This window comes from Schistocerca gregaria, chromosome 4 (genome assembly GCF_023897955.1).
Source record: "Schistocerca gregaria isolate iqSchGreg1 chromosome 4, iqSchGreg1.2, whole genome shotgun sequence".
In the NCBI taxonomy this organism is placed as follows: Eukaryota; Metazoa; Arthropoda; class Insecta; order Orthoptera; family Acrididae; genus Schistocerca; species Schistocerca gregaria.
Genome location: NC_064923.1, coordinates 319,021,396 through 319,040,509, shown reverse-complemented (window position 1 = coordinate 319,040,509; position 19,114 = coordinate 319,021,396). Strand labels below are relative to the sequence as shown.

General features: G+C 41.6%; 1 protein-coding gene across 13 annotated transcripts in view; it reads left to right on the top strand.

Annotated features, from left to right (window-relative positions):
* LOC126266871 (alpha-L-iduronidase) overlaps nucleotides 1–19,114 on the top strand; it is a 215,063-nt gene that overhangs the window by 14,405 nt on the left and 181,544 nt on the right. For 11 of the 13 annotated variants that reach the window (XM_049971511.1, XM_049971512.1, XM_049971513.1 and 8 more), the window contains exons 2-3: nucleotides 15,789–15,867; nucleotides 15,942–16,050. The exons of 1 other annotated variant lie outside the window; for it this stretch is intronic. In XM_049971511.1, the coding sequence (XP_049827468.1) occupies nucleotides 15,834–15,867; nucleotides 15,942–16,050 (143 nt within the window). In that variant the 5' untranslated portion in view covers nucleotides 15,789–15,833. Of the gene's footprint in view, nucleotides 1–15,788; nucleotides 15,868–15,941; nucleotides 16,051–16,183; nucleotides 16,265–19,114 lie in introns of those variants that run through there. One more of the 13 variants, XM_049971517.1, reaches the window with a different exon arrangement.

Sequence of the window (19,114 nt, the reverse complement as noted above, 5' to 3'; positions counted from 1 at the left end):
AATACGTAATTTACTTCCAAACCATAACCTAAAATTTTCAACGCTTTCAACATAACCGCTGCTATGCCCCACTTGTAACAGAATACTTCCCGGGACTGGATCAGACCTTGAATGTGGCTCTCCAGCAGGGATACGACTTCCTAAAATCCTGCCCCGAAATGAGATCCATCCTTCATGAAATCCTCCCCACTCCACCAAGAGTGTCTTTCCGCCGTCCACCTAACCTTCGTAACCTCTTGGTTCATCCCTATGAAATCCCCAAACCACCTCCCCTACCCTCTGGCTCCTACCCTTGCAACCGCCCCCGGTGTAAAACCTGTCCTATGCACCCTCCCACCACCACCTACTCCAGTCCTGTAACCCGGAAGGTGTACACGATCAAAGGGAGAGCCACATGTGAAAGCACCCACGTGATTTACCAACTGACCTGCCTGCACTGTGATGCTTTCTATGTGGGAATGACCAGCAACAAACTGTCCATTCGCATGAATGGACACAGGCAGACAGTGTTTGTTGGTAATGAGGATCACCCTGTGGCTAAACATGCCTTGATGCACGGCCAGCACATCTTGGCACAATGTTACACCGTCCGAGTTATCTGGATACTTCCCACCAACACCAACCTATCCGAACTCCGGAGATGGGAACTCGCCCTTCAGTATATCCTCTCTTCTCGATATCCGCCAGGCCTCAACCTCCGCTAATTTCAAGTTGCCGCTGCTCATACCTCACCTGTCTTTCAACAACTTCTTTGCCTCTGTACTTCCGCCTCGACTGACATCTCTGCCCTTAACTCTTTGCCTTTAAATATGTCTGCTTGTGTCTGTGTATGTGCGGATGGATATGTGTGTGTGTGTGCGAGTGTACACCTGTCCTTTTTTTCCCCTAAGGGAAGTCTTTCCGCTCCCGGGATTGGAATGACTCCTTACCCTCTCCCTTAAAACCCACATCCTTTCGTCTTTCCCTCTCCTTCCTGAAGAAGCAACCATCGGTTGCGAAAGCTAGTAATTCTGTGTGTGTGTTTGTGTGTTTTGTTCTTGTGCCTGTCTGCCGGCGTTTTCCCGCTTGGTAAGTCTTGGAATCTTTGTTTATATATTAAAAACAAAGATTCCAAGACTTACCAAGCGGGAAAGCGCCGGCAGACAGGCACAATGAACAAAACACACAAACACACACACAGAATTACTAGCTTTCGCAACCGATGGTTGCTTCTTCAGGAAAGAGGGAAGGAAAGGGAAAGACGAAAGGATGTGGGTTTTAAGGGAGAGGGTAAGGAGTCATTCCCATCCCGGGAGCGGAAAGACTTCCCTTAGGGGGAAAAAAGGACAGGTGTACACTCGCACACACACACATATCCATCCGCACATACACAGACACCATCTCTTCCTATGGTAAGAGGTGAACCAGTTGTGCACTGCTCCCAATATTGTGTAATGGTGAAACCTCTGTAGGAATATTTTGTGAGAACACATCAAATGCCTTAATAAAATAAAAAAAATATGTCTAATTTTTACAACCTTTTGTTTAATCCAATCAGTACTTCACAGAGGAAGGAGAATATAACTCTTTCAGATGTTAAACAAATTCTGATACCAAACTGTACATTTGACAGCAAATTATTGAAATTAAGTTATCCGTTATCCTTACATATACAGTCTTTTCATTAATTTTAGCAAATACTTATGGCATTGAAGCAGGTCAAAAATTCTCTACATTATTACTTTTTCCCTTTGTATAAAGCAACTACAAGTACTACAAGTACTTTAATTGTTATGGAAACTGACCATTCCTAAAGGAAAAATTACAAATGTGCTAAAGTACAGAGTTAACATTTGCAGCCCAGTACTTAAGTATTTTGCTAGATACTCCCTCATACCCATGAGAGTCGTTAGTCTTCGGTGATTTAATTATTTGGAATAATTTGGAATAAAAGTTAAAGTTCAGGGAGAAGAAACAAAAACATTTGCTGACAGATACAGCAAATGACTTAGAGGACCAGTTGAATGGAAAGTATAGGGCTTGAAATGAGGTTATACAATGAACAGCAAAAAAGTAAAACAAGAATTAAATCTGGTGATAGTGAGGGAGCTGGGTTGGGAATTGAGACACTGAAAGTTAGAAGACAAATAACTGACCATGGCAGAAGTATTAGAAAGATTTTTATCTGAAAGTATTTGGAGTGTAGTCATGAACAGAAGTGAGATGTGGATGACAAATGGTACAGACAAGAAGAGAATATAAGTTTTTGAAATGTTGTGCTGCAAAATAATACTGAAGATTAGATGGGTAGTCAGATAATTAATGAAGATGTGCAGAATTGAATAGGAAAGAAAAGAAACATAGTACAACTTGAATAAAAGAAGGAAATTGTTCACAGGACACATTCTTAGACATCAACCAAAAGACTCCTTGGTTAAGGGAAACCAAAAAATTAGCAGGAGCATAAAAATAGTAGATGGAGACAAAGATTTGATTACAGTAAGCAGCTTCAAGTGAATATAGGTTACAACAGAGCTGAAGAGCTTTGCACAGGCTAGTGTTGAGACCTGCACTAAACCATCTGCAGACTGAAGACCACAACACCAACATATGCAATGTTTTGCACATTCTGTGGTATTGTCAGACATAAAGTCAGCTAAAGCATGGCTCACATGCAAGCTCAACATGGTTTTCAGCAAAGAAAATATGCCACTTGAAGGTGTTGCTATAATACACGCAGTATTCCCTAGCATCTTAAACTCTTTAATATTAATTCACTTGAACTGAGTCCTTTCACCCAAAAAACACACTCATCGGCCCAAGTTTGTGGGTATCCACAATATATATGCTCTGTTAGCTGGTTCTGATTATTACCTTTCTAAACCCAATAATACAACAGAAGAAGAACAGTTTGCATTGTATTGTATTGTATTGTATTTTATGGAACTGGGGACCTAGAAATGACAGAGAGGTTTCATCCTCGATGTAGTCCTCAGTAGTTCACAACCCCACATCAGATTACAGCAGTCCACTCACCCCACTGCCACTCCACACCAAAACCAGAAGAGACCCCCTCCCCCCAGGAACATCTCACACCAGATGAGTGTAACCCCAATGTTTGCATGGTAGGGTAATTATTGTGTAAGTGTACATGGAGAAAGTGTTTGTACAGCAATCACCGACAAGGTGTAACTGAGGCGGAATAAGGGGAACCACCCCACATTCACTGAGGCGGATGTAAAACTGCCTTAAAAACCATCCACAGACTGGTCGGCATACCGGACCTCAACACTAATCCGCCAAGTGGATTTGTGCCGGTGACTAGCACGCCTTCCCGCCTGAAAAGCAGTACTTTAGAGTGCACGGCTAACTGGGCAGGCTACTGTTTGTGTTTCTTATTGGTGTACTCATGTTATTTAAATTTGTCTCATTTTCTGCTGAAAAATATTGTTTGATGTAATATTCCCCTATTCACCATTACCAATTGGCAGTATCATGATCACCACTGGAAAGAAAAAAGAGAAGATGGCTGTAGACAAGTCATGAAGCAATGTCTAAATAGGAAGATTGAACCAGTGACACATGTTGCTCTTATTCAGAAAAATAACACTTTAATTGCCTACTAATAGAATGGTGCACCTCAGGGATTCCTTGAAGAAATCAGTCAGAAATGGAATTTTACTAATAATAATATTATAATAATAATAATATTTATTCAACATTGAATAATCAAATACAATCCCAGAAATAATACAGTTTCAGGACATACTAACTTTATTGTGAAAAGGGAAGTTGCTACTCACTATACAGCAGAGATGCTGAGTCGCAGATAGGCACAACAAAAAGACTGCCACAAATAATAGCTTTCAGCCAGTAAGGCCTTTGTCATAATCAGACTGCAAACACATACATACACACTCAAGCAAACACAACTCACACACCCATGACTGCAGTCTCAGACAACTGAGACCACACTGTGAGCAGCAGCACCAGCACATGATGGGAGTGACAACTGGGTGGGGGTAAGGAGGAGGCTGGGGTGGTGATGGGGAGGGATCGTAGGGTAGGCGTGGCAGACAGTGACGTGCTGTTGAGGAGTACGGAAGGATGATATGGAAAGAGTGTATGGTAGCTATTTGCAGTTGGAAGATATGACACAGGAAGCGGGCAGGGGGGGGGGGGGCGGCAAAGGAGAGAAGTGCGATGAGGGAATTAGGGCTGTGTAACGCTGGAATGGAAATAGAGAAGGGGCTGGATGGGAGAGGACAATGACTAATGAAGGTTGAGGCCAGGAGGGTTACGGGAACACAGGATATATTGCAGGGAAAGGTCCCAACTGCACAATTCAGAAACGGTATTGTTGGTGGGAAGGATCCATATAGCATAGGCTGTGAAGCAGTCATTGAAATGAAGAATGTCATGTTTGGCAGCGTGCTCAGCAACAGGGTAGTCCACTTGTTTCTTGGCCAGAGATTGTAGGCAGCCATTCATGCAGACAGACAGCTTGTTGGTTGTCATGCCCTCACAGAATGTAGAACAGTAGTTGCAGTTCAGCTTTCAGATCACATGACTCGTTTCACAGGTAGCCCTGTCTCTGATGGGATAGGTGATGTTTGTGACCGGAGAGGATGGTGGTGGGGGATTGTATAGGATAGGTCTTGCAGCTTGGACTATTACAGGGGTATGAGCCATGAGGTAAGGGATTGGGAGAAGGGGTTGTGTAGGGATGGATGAGTATATTGTGTAGGTTTGGTGCACGGCGGAATACCATTGTGGGAGGGGTGGCAAGGATAGTGGTCAGGACATTTCTCATTTCAGTGTATGATGAGAGGTAGTTGAAACCTTGGCGGGGAAAGTAATTCAGTGGCTCCAGTCCTGGGTGGGCCTGAGTTACGAGGGGAATGCTCCTCTGTGGCTGGATGGTGGGACTTTGTGAGGTGCTGGGAGACTGGAAAGATAAGGCATGGGGGATTTGTTTTTGTACAAGGTTGGGAGGATAATTATGGTTTGTGAAGGCTTCTGTGAGATCCCTAGTATATTGTAAGAGGGACCACTCATCACTGCAGATGCAACAACCACAGGTGGCAAGGCTGTATGGAAGGGGCTTCTTATTATGCAATGTGTGGCAGCTATCAAAGTGGAGATATTTTTGGTGGTTTGATATGGAAGGAGGTAATGATGTAAAGCAAATGGAGGAGAAGTGTTGAGGTTCACCTGGTCCTACTGAACCCAACAAACCGCCTTCCTAGATGTTGACCTCCACCTCAAAGATGGCTACATCAGTACCTCTGTCTGTATCAAAACTACTAACCACCAACAGCAGCTGCCACCCATTCCATACAAAGACATCCCTTCCATATAGACTTGCCAGCCCTGCTCGCCACATCTGCAGTGATGAAATATACTGAGGGTCTCATTGAATCCTTCATAAACCATAATTATCCTCCCAACCTTGTGCAAAAACAAATCTCCTGTGCCTTATCTTTCCAGTTTCCCACCACCTCACAATGAGGAGCATTCCCCACTTAACTCAGCACCATCCAGGACTGGAGCAACTGTATTACATTCTCTGCCAGGGTTTCAACTACCTCTTGTTGTGCTCTGAAATGAGTAATTTCCTGCCCATGATTCTTCCAAACCTACACGTATACTCGTCCATCCCTACACAACCCCTGCTTCCAACCCCTCACGTCATGGCTCATACGCCTGTAACAGACCTAGATGCAAGGCCTGTCCTATACATCCTCCCACCACCACCTACTCCAGTCTGGTCACAAACATCACCTATACCATCAAAGGCAGGACTACCTGTGAAATCAGTCATGTGATCTCCAAGCCAAGCTGCAACCAATGTGCTGCATTCTATGTGGGCATGACAACTAACAAGCTGTCTCTCTGCATGAATGGCCACCAACAAACTGTGGCCAAGAAACAAGCATTTCTGAATTGCACAGGTGGAAATTTGCTCAGAAATGTATCCTACGTTAGTCATTGTCCTCTCCCATCCAGCCCCTTCTCTGTTCCCATTCCATCACTACACAGCCCTAATTCCTTCATCACACCCAGTTTTTTTACTTCTCTCCTTTTCCACTAACCGCCCGCCCCGCCCTCCCCACCTCTCCACTCCCTGTGTCTAATTCCTGACTGCACTTAGCTAACCTACTCTCTTTCCACCGCATCACTTCGCTCTCCCCAACAGAACGTCACTGTCTGCCACGCCTACCCTACTATCCCTCACTACCCTGTCCGAGCCTCCTCCTCACCCCCACCCAGTTGCCACTCCCATCCTGCACTGGTACTGTTGTTCACAGTGTGGTCTCAGATACCTGAGATTGCAGTCGTGTGTGTGAGTTGTGTTTCACAATATTTTTACATTCCATCCTGGTTTTTCCTTTGTTTGATTTAATTTTACTAATTGATTGTGTAAAAATATCTACATTTGTTTTGTTGTACAGGAGACTCAGTGAGAACAAATGGCAGATTGTGACAGTGTCACAACCTACAATAGTACCTAAAGATAACGTAATTGAGACACCGTCTGTAACCTTAAATGCCTAAATTAATCTCAGCTTGAAGAATCCAGCAAGTCCTCCAAATTACTTTCTGACGATAGTGCCCTGATCACTTAGTAATTATTTTACTCAGGATAGCATTTATGAACAGTGATGGAGTGTTATTTCTTTTTTTTAGTAAATACTAAATTAGTTTAATGAAAGTTTTTCCCATTTCAGTTGTTATGAATTTTTATACCTGTATGGTATATTGCCCGTGAATAATGTCTCAATGTGTGCTAAGGAAACTTGAAACTGTTGTTCTTTCTGATACTGGACACATTGTGTTTACCTCTGTGAATGACCAGGCTTTGAATTATGTGTGTTTATTGACCCCTCTCTGCCCTGCCCCCACCCCCCTCTATCACACACACACACACACACACACACACACACTCTCTCTCTCTCTCTCTCTCTCTCTCTCTCTCTCTCTCTCTCTCTCTCTCTCTCTCTCTCCCATTACTTATGGCATACTCTAAGTAGTAGTGATGCACTATCATGTTCATGTCAATATTAGCTTCACAGGACTTAAGTTTCAACATAAATAAAATATAAATATTTTTCTGTACAGCTATATTCTTTATCATTCTGTCCATTTCACAGTGCTGCCATTTTCACGATTGTATAACTCTATCTTCAGGTGCCAGGAGAGACGCATTGTGTAATCAACTTCCACAAGATTTATGTACCAGTAATAGATTTTTTTAAACTTTGTAATAACATTTATTCTGTCCTACTCTGCTCTCCTGTATCAGCTATCCTATGTCAGCCTGAAAGGTTGCCTCAGCTGATTCAATGTCTTCCTGTAACCCAACATTATGAGGAACCCAAACGCTACAGCAGTACTCAGTAACTGTCCGTACAAATGACCTATATGGAATTCTGAAGAGTATGCCATAGGCGACACAAAAAATGTAACAGATTGTTCAGAAGTTTTGTTTACAAAAATAACAAAACTGTTCATAACTATTCATCTACTCTGATGAATAATGACACCAGATTTGCAAGTTGAAAGTCTGCCTGAAGGCTATAGTTTAGAAAACAAGTTTGTCACACATACGAAAATGCTAAGTCTTGCTGAGACTATCTTGAAGCAAAGTTTGAGGTCTTAAAATTCAGGAAACAATTTAACTTTTTCCTTCCAAGCACAGAGTTAAAATTTCCATGGAACAGTCTACAGCCAATGTACTACAAGAATAATTTAAGCAAAGTTTTACAACATCTATAACCACAAAGACAGGTCTGTTGATGGTGACACAGTGACCCAGGGCATTGTCCATAATGACTGTGGCTGGTTGGTGCCAGAGGTGGTGTTGTTGGCATGGACCTGGATGTCCAAACTGGAGTCTTGGTTTAGAGAGAACTGCTTGTGGGCTGACCATGTGCTAACCTAAATATCATCCAGTGTCAGGATTTCTTGAGATCTATTTTTGGTCATGTGGATGGTAAAAGCAATCAGGTTCCTGCAACCTGCAAACTGGTGCTGCTGCTAGGGCCACCCAGTGGATAACTAGGAAATTACCTTTCAGTGAGAAGTGATTGCCTGTTAGGTGGGCAACCCTTGATGCTGGGCGATATGATATGTTGTTGACCTTGTACACATAATGTCATAACATGCCATCCCCCTCCCCCTATCCACTCCAAAGGGGCATAGAGGACAAAACTTATTTCATTGTCTCCTTGCTGCCTTTGGTCCTTGGTGGTGGAGGAGGGGGAGGGGGGAGCAGGGCTGGAATGTTGTCCACTACCATCGGTATCAGTTCCGTGGGTGCGGGCTGGTCCATGAATCTGGTTAATGGCTACAGTCGGGATGACCTTGTGTTGATTTGTTGCTGCCTCTCCTCTGTCCCCATCTCTGTAAAAAGAAAGAATGGTAATCCTTCTGTGTTTGCATTTTTATCTTTGCAAGGTCGCATTTGGTTTATATGTTTTCAACAGACTAGGCCTTTTGTCAGGGTGACTTTGACCATGGCCCTGCCAAGGAGTTTTGTTACTTTTGCTGGTAGTCAATGTTGGTGCCCCCTAAAAAAGTACAAGGGTCCAAACAGGATCCTGAAGGATATAATGTTGGCAATAGGTTTCATGTGATAGCTCTTGATTGACTTATGGATGTGTGATTGAAAGTTGTGACCTGTGTGGTTGGCTATGTACTTTTTCTACTGGCAAGGCTTTGTCTTGTGGAATGGCATGATACAAAGCTAAAAACAAGGTCAAGAATTCGTCCACAGAGTGATTGCAGTGTAAATTTTGATATTTGATTTTATAACATGCAGACAAATCTTTATGCTAGGCTATTGGAGGCCAGATGGAAAGGTGACATTTGTATTAATTGTATGCCATTCTTTTCACAAAAGGAAATAAATTTGTCTGAAGTGAATTGTGGCCCATTATCAGTTACCAGCCCTTCCACTGAAAAATTTTTTGCAAGTGTCTGGATGGTTCAACTGGGTGAGGTGTTTGACATATGGGAGACATAAGGAAAACCTTTCCTGCATCATTGGCTATGAGTCAGGTATGGCCCAGAAACAATCCAGCAAAATCCAGTTGCAGTCTTCTTCATGGAACTGAAGCTTCCGGCCATGGGGAGAATTGTTGAGGTGCTGTAGCCTGCTTGCTCTGGCAGGTGGTGCAAGCTGCAAGCATCTGTGTGATGGCAACATTGAGACCAGACCAGTACACATGCTGGCAAGCCAACTTCCTGGTAAGGACCACCCTCCAGTCCCCCTTGTGGAGCAGGGCCAGCAGTCGTTGCTATAGTGACATCTGAATAGCTACTCTGGTCTGGTGACTCTTGCCCTGTAGGGGTTGTATGCCTTGGATGGTTGAAAGCTTGTGTCTTCTGCATGCCTGGATTTCTGGATTTTTGATGTGTCATCATTTGGAGGTTCACCCTCGCTGGAGAAATCAAAGGAGTTCCCAGATGACGAGTTGTTTGCGAAGTGTGTGGTCACCAGCATCACATCCAATGGGAGGCTGTTGGCTAAGTGTGAATATCCTTCTGCCTCCTAGATAAATTCTGAGTCCTGGCCTACTGACAATCGGGACAGAAGATCGGCATTAGTATGTTGTGTGGTGGAATGAAATTGGATGCCATAATTAAATGCAGGTAAAAATAGTTCCCATTGTTGTAGGCAGTGAGCTGTCTTGGTGGGCGTGGATGCTGAAGCCTTGAAAAAGAGCAACAATGGTTATGAAGAGGTCCTGTAGTACAAATTTCCAGTAATACCTCAATTGTCGTAGTATGTACTTGAATTGTTGTTCATCTTTTGGTGTGGGCAAGTTTTGGACCACCTCCACAAATTGAGGTGTGGGATAAATGCCTATAGCACTGAGGACATGCCCCAAGTATTTGACCTGTTCTGCATAGAAGCTACACTTTTCCAGTTTGCTATATATGGCACTTCACAAGTGAGATTTTAGAGATATCTTTGGAAAATCGCTGGGCTGCTAGCCACTCTGAATGGTAGATAGTTGTACTGATGAAGTCTGTAAGTACTGATTACCAGCTTCTCCTTGGACTCAACATCCAGGTGGAGCTGAAGGAATGCATTTTCGAGATCAATTTTAGCAAAAATTTGTGCACCCGCTATACTGGTCAAGATGTCCTCCACCTTTGGAATTGGGTATGAGTCCACCATGGGCTGAGAGTTTATTGTATGTTTGAGATCATCACATGTACATAGGGCAAGGTTGTTTTTTTGTGACTGTAGATGTGACCCACTGACTGTTTGAGCTAGGGGTAAGCATTCCTTTATGCTGCAGTCATTTTAATTCATGTTGCAGCTTGTCTTGTAAGCCAAAAGGTACATTATGTGCTTCAAAAAATTTGAGGTGGCAGCTGGGAGTTGAAGTATCTGTACTTCAAACTCTCTGACATGTGATCCTTGTTGATAAAAACCTGAACTGAATTTTGCAAACAATTTGTGGTGGAACCTGGAAACACTGACAGAGTGGATTGTGGGTGTAGAGTCATGTGTCTCTAGTCCCAATGCGTTGAAGAGATAGGTTTACTGCTCCTGGAGTGTCCACTGCAAGGATATGAACTCTGCTAGTCTGGGCAGCATACTATACCTTTTCAGTGAATTGCTGCAAAAAAACACACAATTCCATGGCTATAAGTCCTCATCTGAGAGTCCATGGGCTGGAAGGTTGGGGTGCCCACCCGCTGTTAGGATTGCCAGTCAGTGATGGTGGCAGAGGAACCTGTGTTGATTTGCAATCCAAGTGGCCGTCATCAGTGTAGATTGTCAGAGAGATTCTGTTTGTGGTGGTTGGGAACACAGATTTGATATATGGTATGTTCGGATAAGGTTTTGGTCACTGTTTCTCCTTTGAATGAATTGCCCCTGTTGCGGTCCACTGATAATTTGCACAGTGATTGACATAGTTCTGCCCAGTGACCTGACTTTCCACATGTTGTACGTTTTACCCTGCAATAATGACATTGATGACTGGGGTGTGATATAAAACACTGGCTACACAGTGGCAATTACCTGGGTCAGCATTTTAGTGCCTGATCTTTTTGTGCTTTCTGTCATTGCATTCTGACTGGTGTTCAGAGTCTATGTGTTGTACTGGTTGCAGAAACTTGGAACAGGTCTTGCCGAGTTGCTTCTGAATGCAATGACTGTTCAAAAGCCCTAATGATGACAAACATGCTTCTGACATAGGATCTTTCAGTTTCAGCTAGTCCATTCAGAGTTCATCATCTAGAGGATGCACCAATATCATGTCCCTGACAAATGAAGCTGCATATTACTGTTTGGAGACCTGATTACTGTGCACAAATCTACAGTCCCTGGATAGCCATTGCAACCATGCAATCCATTCACTGTATGATTTGTGCAGAGCTTATGACAACTGAAGAACTTACATCTATCTGCAGTTACATGAACTTGGCAAGCAAAATATTTAAGGAAATTGGATTTGCCCTTTCATATGGGAGGGCATGGGGCTCTGCCTCAGGATTAAGTTGTTTTACAAGACAATGATATATCTCTGGTCCTACATAACCCAACAAAAAAGCACATTGCTTCTTGTTACCAGAGATGCCATGGACCAGGAAGTGCTGCTTCATCCTTGAGATGTAGTCAGCCCATTGTTTAACTGTGCAGTCAAATGCTTGGAATGACAGGGCTGCTGTACAGATGCCTTGACCATGGTGTCAATTCTGGAGAGATAGTTGGATACCTCCATCATTGAGGTTGAAACTGCAGCTACTCTGTCTGCCATAGTGGCAGAGCTGGTAACATATGCTGGAGCATCAGAAAAACTTGTGCACTAAAATCTGTTGTTTCAGACAGTCTAAAAAACAAAGAGAAACTATGCAGTGTCTTAGAGCACATGCAGCTCACTAAACGTTGCTGTTGGTACACACATGAAGCTTTTTATAATCCTTGTCACCACTGAAAAATGTGCCGTGGGTGGCAAAAAATATAGCACAGATTCCTCAAAAGTTTGTTGACAAAAATAAGAAAACTGTTTGATACTCTGATGAGTAATAATACAATATTCACAAGCTGAAAGTCGTTGGCTGGAGACTCTAGTTTAGAAAACAAGTTCGTTACACAAATGAAAATACTAAGTCTCACTGAGAACATCTTCAAGCAAAGTTCAACTAAGAGTTTAAGCTCTTCTGTCCTGGCTTGGTGTTAAAATGCAACAAACAATTTAAGTTTTTCCATCTATGCACGGAGTTAAAATCCCCTGGGAACAGTCTACAGTCAGTGTACTACAAGAATAATGTAAGCAAAGTTTTTCAACATCCACAACCATAAAGATAGGTCTATCAACAATGGTGAAGTGATCCAGGTGTTGTCTGTTGTGGCAGCTGGACAGCGGCTGAGACGGCGAAGTCCACATGGAACTGGATGTTTGAACTGGAATCCTGGCTTGGAGTGAACTGCTGATGGATGGCCATGCACCGGCCTAAATACCATCCTGTGGCAGGATATCTTAGGATCTATTTTTGGTCATATGGAGCATGGAAGCAAGTAGATTTTTGCAACCTGCGACTTCTGGTGGAGCTGATAGGGCCACTTAGTGGAATGCAAGGAAATCTGCTTTTCAGTGAGTAGTGGTTGCTTGGGAACTAGGCAACTTTCAATACTGGGAGGTATGATGTTTTGTCGACCTTGCAGGCATAACATCACAAAATGGCAGTCTCTTTTATAGATGAGTTACACCTCCCTAGATTTGACACAATAATCCGAAGTCAACCATTTGCCTTCCCTTGTCCTATTTAATATTCCTTAGGAACATTACTCCTAGATGTCACATCAATCTGATGGTGTCAAGCAGCACATCACTAATGCTGTATTCAATCTTTACAGGATGGATTTTCCTCCTCATTTAGAGCAAGCTAGAATTTATGACATCAAATACAAATTCTGTCCAAGTCATTCTGTAGTCTCTAAAGTCACTCAAGGATGTCACTCACTTTCCCATACATTACAGCATCTTGGCATCTGCTGCTTGCACTATCTGTTAGATCATGTTTGTATATAGAGAACAAGGAAGGTCCCATCACAGTTTCCTGGGGCACTTTTGACAATAACGTTGTCTCTGATGAACGCTTATCATCCTCGACAATATACAGGGTTCTATTCCTTAAAAAGTTATCTAGTCAATATCTAAGAACCTATTCCATAAGTTTGGACCTTTGTAAACTGCAGTGCAGCACTGTCTCAATTACTTTCTGGAAATCAAGGAATATGGAATGTGTCTATTGTGTTTCATCCATGGTTTGTAGGGTATTGGGCAAGACAAGGTCAAGTTGAATTTTGCACGAGAGACACTGTCTAAAGCCGTGCTGATTTGTGGAGATAAGCTGTTCTGTCTCAAGGTAATTTATTCTATTTGAACTTATAATATGTCCACGAATTCTGCAGCAGACCAATGTTAATGGTATTGATCTATAATTTTGTGAATCTTTTCTTTTATCCTTCTTATATACTGTGGTCACCTTCACTTTTTCTGGTTGCTTGGGACTTTGCACTGAGTTAGAAATTTGTTATAAATGCAAATTAAGTAAGGGCCCATGCTGAAGAATACTCTTTGTAAAACTAAACTGGGGCTCCATCTGGAACTGGCAACTTATTTGTTTACAGCTCTTTCAACTCCTTCTCAGTGCCAGGGATGTCTACTGTTATGTTCACCATACATGCTTAACTTTAGGAATTCACTGGTTGTTTCACTACCTGTGTCATATCAATTTCCACCTCCTCATCACATATACAGTGTCTCAGAATTACATAGTTGGGATTTGTTTGTACAACACTTCATTCAATGCCATTGATTCAGTCTGCACTAGTTCCTATTGCACATGATCCATGTTCACTTCTTTTGTCTTCCTTTTCACTTCACATGATTAATATACACTCCACGTTGTTCTCTGTGCAGTCTTCCTCTTTCTCTGCTCTGTCTCCTCACACCCTCCCCAAACATTGTACTGAAATTTAATCTACCTATTCTTTTTTTACATGTAAGTGAAGGCACACATGAACATCTTGTATGTTATCATTTTAACTACTCCAGAATTATATTTAACCTTTCTGTGTGCTGAATGCAGTTTTCTAAAAGCAATAACTTATTCAAGGTTTTTACCTGTTACACTCATTCTTTTGTTTTCTCCATTTTTGCACTTTATAAGCATCCCTACAGCTTAATTTGTGTTGTATTGTTCCATTTCAACCTTTCAGCAATTATCTGGTATATTTCATCATGTTACCAGGAAGTTTCTTCCTTTGCATTTGCAATACATGTGATGACTTAATTCACATAAATATATTTTTCTCATGTTGTTGATATTCCAACCTGGAGTTTCCACTGTTTGATCTAGCCTTCAGTTATTGTGTAATGTCATGCGACTCATTGTTAATAGATACTACAGCATCATTATTCAGAAACAGCTGCAACTAGAAGAACTGAGGCAGCACTGAAACATATTCTATTAATTAAAATGTCAGCAAATTTCATTGTTGTGTGAGCTGGTATATTTTCACTTTTCTGAAGATAATGACTTTTTCTTTGAATTGAGGTGATTTGAAGTCCAGAAAAAAATGAATTGAGCAAGAAGAGCATCACCTGTCAATAAGCTGACCAAACGAATGTTGGCAAGATACCTTGTAGAAAATCTTTCAACCATTTTCTTCCTCACTGATTTCTGTTTATCATGATCACTGACCTTCACCAGGAAAGCAGCAAACAACAGACTGCCATCTGAGCTGTACTTCACTGTAGTATAATGGCTTACACTGTAGTGAGTGAGTAATCAGTGAACCATGGTGTTGATGACTAAATGTGAGAGGAATGGAAAAGGGTCCTTTTATCACTGTGTGAAGAATTAAGGTGGTATCAGTATCTAAAGAGAAACTAATGGCTGCTGTTTCGAAAATTGATTTTGGCAGTAGGAAGAGCTGATCACACGGTCCTCATAACTTTGTTTTTATTCCCTTGCTGCCCCCCCCCCCCCCCCCCAAGGTAAAAAGGCATCATTCCTTACCCCACCCAGCCAAGATAACTACTTGTACTAGTCAGCAGTCAGGATGCTGTACCTAGAGTCAGTAGGTGTATGAGTGTGAATTATGTGTGTGCTTTTTAAGGAGGATTTTGTCCAAAACTTAAGCAATTTACTGTATTTTCTATATGCTTCTCTCTGCAGTAAGAGCCTCCTTCATATGGTAAGTATGATCTGTCCACATAAGCATCGTGTATTCCAGTTTGGATGTTCCATTGCTTTTTGTTATGTTCCATACTTGGTGTGAACTGGCTCCAGTGAATCTGATTTATTGTTAGTAAAGCTGATATAATTTAGAATTAATATAAGGCATATAATTTTAGGCTGCTTACTAAAACTTTGTTCTGTTTTTATTGTTTTTCTAACTGGATTTTTCATTACAAGCTCATTTTTCTTTGTGGCTGTCAGCCAGATGCCAGTCTAATTAGATAATCTGCTTTCCTTTCTCCTTATGGGGCATGCAATTGTCATTTGTGTTACATGCATTTAGAGTCTTTTTTTGCACTGTTGATTATTCCTCTTCAGATATTACAAGTCTAGCAACTTTGAAAAGCTACTACTACAGATCATTTATAACATTTTATTATATTGTTTATAGAGTTTCAATTAAACATATGTGATATGTTGGGGAATTATAATCAAATGTGGAAATTTTGTCATAAATAGTATCAAGTGTTTATAGCTACATTTTATGGTATAAGTTATATTTTCTCCATACTTACCTGTGCCATTCTAAACAGGTTAAAGCACAAGTGAATGTCCTATAGAACAACCCACTACTTGCCATGATGACTCTTTATAAGACGACAATATTTCTCTGTGAGTATCATGATCATTTACTTCTGCACTGTGGAAGTATAGTGAATACTCAAATGTGTATCTCTTTTCTTAAGGTGTTCTAATTGTTCCTGCAAGAATAAGTTGTAAACTGGAAGCATACATTGATTTGATGTCTCCTCCAGTAGGTCCTCTAAACCATTTTTGGGACAGCACTGGTTTCAGGTTTGTATGAGATTATTAGAATAATATCTTTCCTATCCAGTTGGTAACAGTTTATCTAATGCATATAAATAATGAAAAAGTTTATTTTAAAATATTCGTAGGAAGTATGGAGTCTCAAGTAAATTTGTGAGCATGGTGAGAACAAGCACTGCAGAAACAAGAGCAAAGGTGAAATACCAGGGAGAGGTATCCAAGGAGATTGATATTTATTCAGGTCTGTGTCAAGGTGATGCTATCTTACTAATATTATTTAACATTGTGTTCAAGAAAGGCATCCGATAAAAGGACAGTAATGATCATCATTGTTTTCCAACTCCAGTTTCCTGGAGTGTTCGCCATCTCCTTCTGCCTTCATATATTTTCTGTACCAGTAAAGCTTCCCATTTGTGTCCTTTCTCCTCCACATCTGATCTTACAGTCTCTATTCAGCATTTTCTTGGTCTTCTCCGTGGTTTTCTTCGTGCGAGGTTCAGGTTGAAATACCTTTTGGCAGGTCTTTGGCTGTTCAGTCTCATTATTTGCCCAGAACACTGAAGCTTGCATTTCTTTATGACTCTGGTAACGGGAACCACAACACTGGCTACTTTTCTATTCACCTCATTCCTGATTTTGTTGATTCTAGTTGTTTGGTTCATAGTTGTCATAAATCTCATTTCTGTTGCCTGAATTATGCTGGGGTCTTTGTTTAGTAGGGTACATGATTCTAAACCATATGTTAGGATTGGTCACATTTGTTTTTCTTGGCATTTTATCATCCCAGAGAAGATTTCTCAGTTGTCTGTAAAAATTGGATGCTTTCTGTGTCCTTCTGTGTGTAATACCTGCTTAATGGTGTTGCCTTATGAGATCTTGCTTCCTAGGTATTTGAAATGTGAAACAGATTCTACTTTGACTCCTTCTAGAAATACACAGGATGATTATAACTAAAGTTAAACTTTCAAAACGCTGTATAGAAATAACACCACTGGCCAGTGTGACATCAAATTGCAATGGAATATTATCGGAGAAGGGGGAAAACATATGACAGAAGGAAAAGAAATAGCATGGAAATTGATCAGTAGATGCCACTGTATGTGTCAGAATACATAAATGAAAACATGGTAGATATCGAAATAGATGACAGAGGGATAGAAAAACAAATTAAAATTGCTTAAAAGAGGAAAGGCCCCTGGCCCTGATGGGATACCAGTTCAGTTTTACACAGAGTACACGAAGGAACTTGCCCCCCTTCTTGCAGCAGTGTACCGTATGTCTCTAGAAGAGTGTAGCATTCCAAAAGATTGGAAAAGAACACAGATCATCCCCGTTTTCAGGAAGGGATGTCGAACAGATGTGCAGAGCTATAGCTCTATATCTCTAACGTCGATCAGTTGCAGAATTTTGGAACATGTATTATGTTTGAGTATAATGACTTTTCTGGGGACTAGAAATCTTCTCTGTAGGAATCAGCATGGCAGATGCTGTGTTTCTTGACTTCCGCAAGGTGTTTGATACAGTTCCCCACAGTTGTTTAATTTACAAAGTAAGAGCATATGGACTGTCAGGCCAATTGTGTGATTGGATTGAAGAGTTCCTAGATAACAGAATGCAGCATGTCATTCTCAATGGAGAGAAGTTTTTCGAAGTAAGAGTGATTTCAGGTGTGCGTGCAGCAGAGGAGTGTCGTAGGACTGTTTCTATTCACAATATATATAAATGACCTTGTGGATAACATCGGAAGTCCACTGAGGATTTTTGCAGATGATGCTGTAGTATATCTAGAGGTTGTAACAATGGAAAATTGTAGTGAAATGCAGGAGCATCTGCAATGAATTGACGCTTGCTGCAGGGAATGGCACTTGAATCTCAATGTAGACAAGTGTAATGTGCTGTGAATACGTAGAAAGGAAGATACTTTATCATTTAGCTACAATATAGCAGGTCAGCAGCTGGAAGCAGTTAATTCCATAAATTATCTGGGCGTAGGCATTAGGAGTGATTTAAAATTAATCATCGGTAAAGCAGATGCCAGATTGAGATTCATTGGAAGAATCCTAAGGAAATGCAGTCCGAAAACAAAGGAAGCAGGTTACAGTACACTTGTTTGCCCACTGCTTGAATACTGCTCACTGGTGTGGGGTCCGAACCAGATAGGGTTGATAAAAGAGATAGAGAAGAGCCAACGGAGAGCAGCACGCTTTGTTACAGGATCATTTAATAATCATGAAAGCTTTACGGAGATGATAGATAAACTCCAGTGGAAGGCTCTACAAGAGAGACGCTCAGTAACTTGGTACGGGCTTTTGTTGAAGTTTCAAGAACTACCTTCACCAAGGAGTCAAGCAGTATATCACTCCCTCCTATGTATATCTCATGAAGAGACCATGAGAATTGAATCAGAGAGATTAGAGCCCACACAGAGGCATAACGGCAATCTTTCTTTCCACGAACAATATGAGACTGGAATAGCAGGCAGAACCGATAGAGGCACTCAAGGTACCCTTTGTCACACACCGTCAGGTGGCTTGTGGAGTACGGATGTAGATGTAGATGTAGATGTAGATATAATGCATACGACTGACCAAAGTTGGTATAAACATGCCGGGTACACAGCTTTTCCTCCTTTCATGTCTGCAACTTTCACCATGACTGTCTCAATGCAGTATCGCACTCTGCTTGTAAAGCTGTATTAAAAGAATGATGACTGTGCACACATCACATCACTTTGCAGAAGTTCCAGACACTGAAGGGCTTGAAAAAAGGTGTTGGTCCAATGGTTGCCATGGGCCTGGAGAAAATGATTTGGAAATTTGAAAAGATGGGTTCTTTTGGTGTGCAACCTGGCGGAGGGAGGAAACAAATTGATTGAACTTTAGTGGAAGCAGTGGCCACAGCAGTGCAGGAGGAGACGAGAGGTGGTGTGTAAAAGTGTAGTGCATGGAGAACTGCCCTTCACATTGGACGTACCCATGAGTATGGTGCATAAAATCCTACGAAATATCCTTCTTTGCTATCCATTCAAAATTACCCATGTGTACAAATTGCTTCCTGTTGACCTGCCAGCAAGAGAGGCCTATGCTTTAGA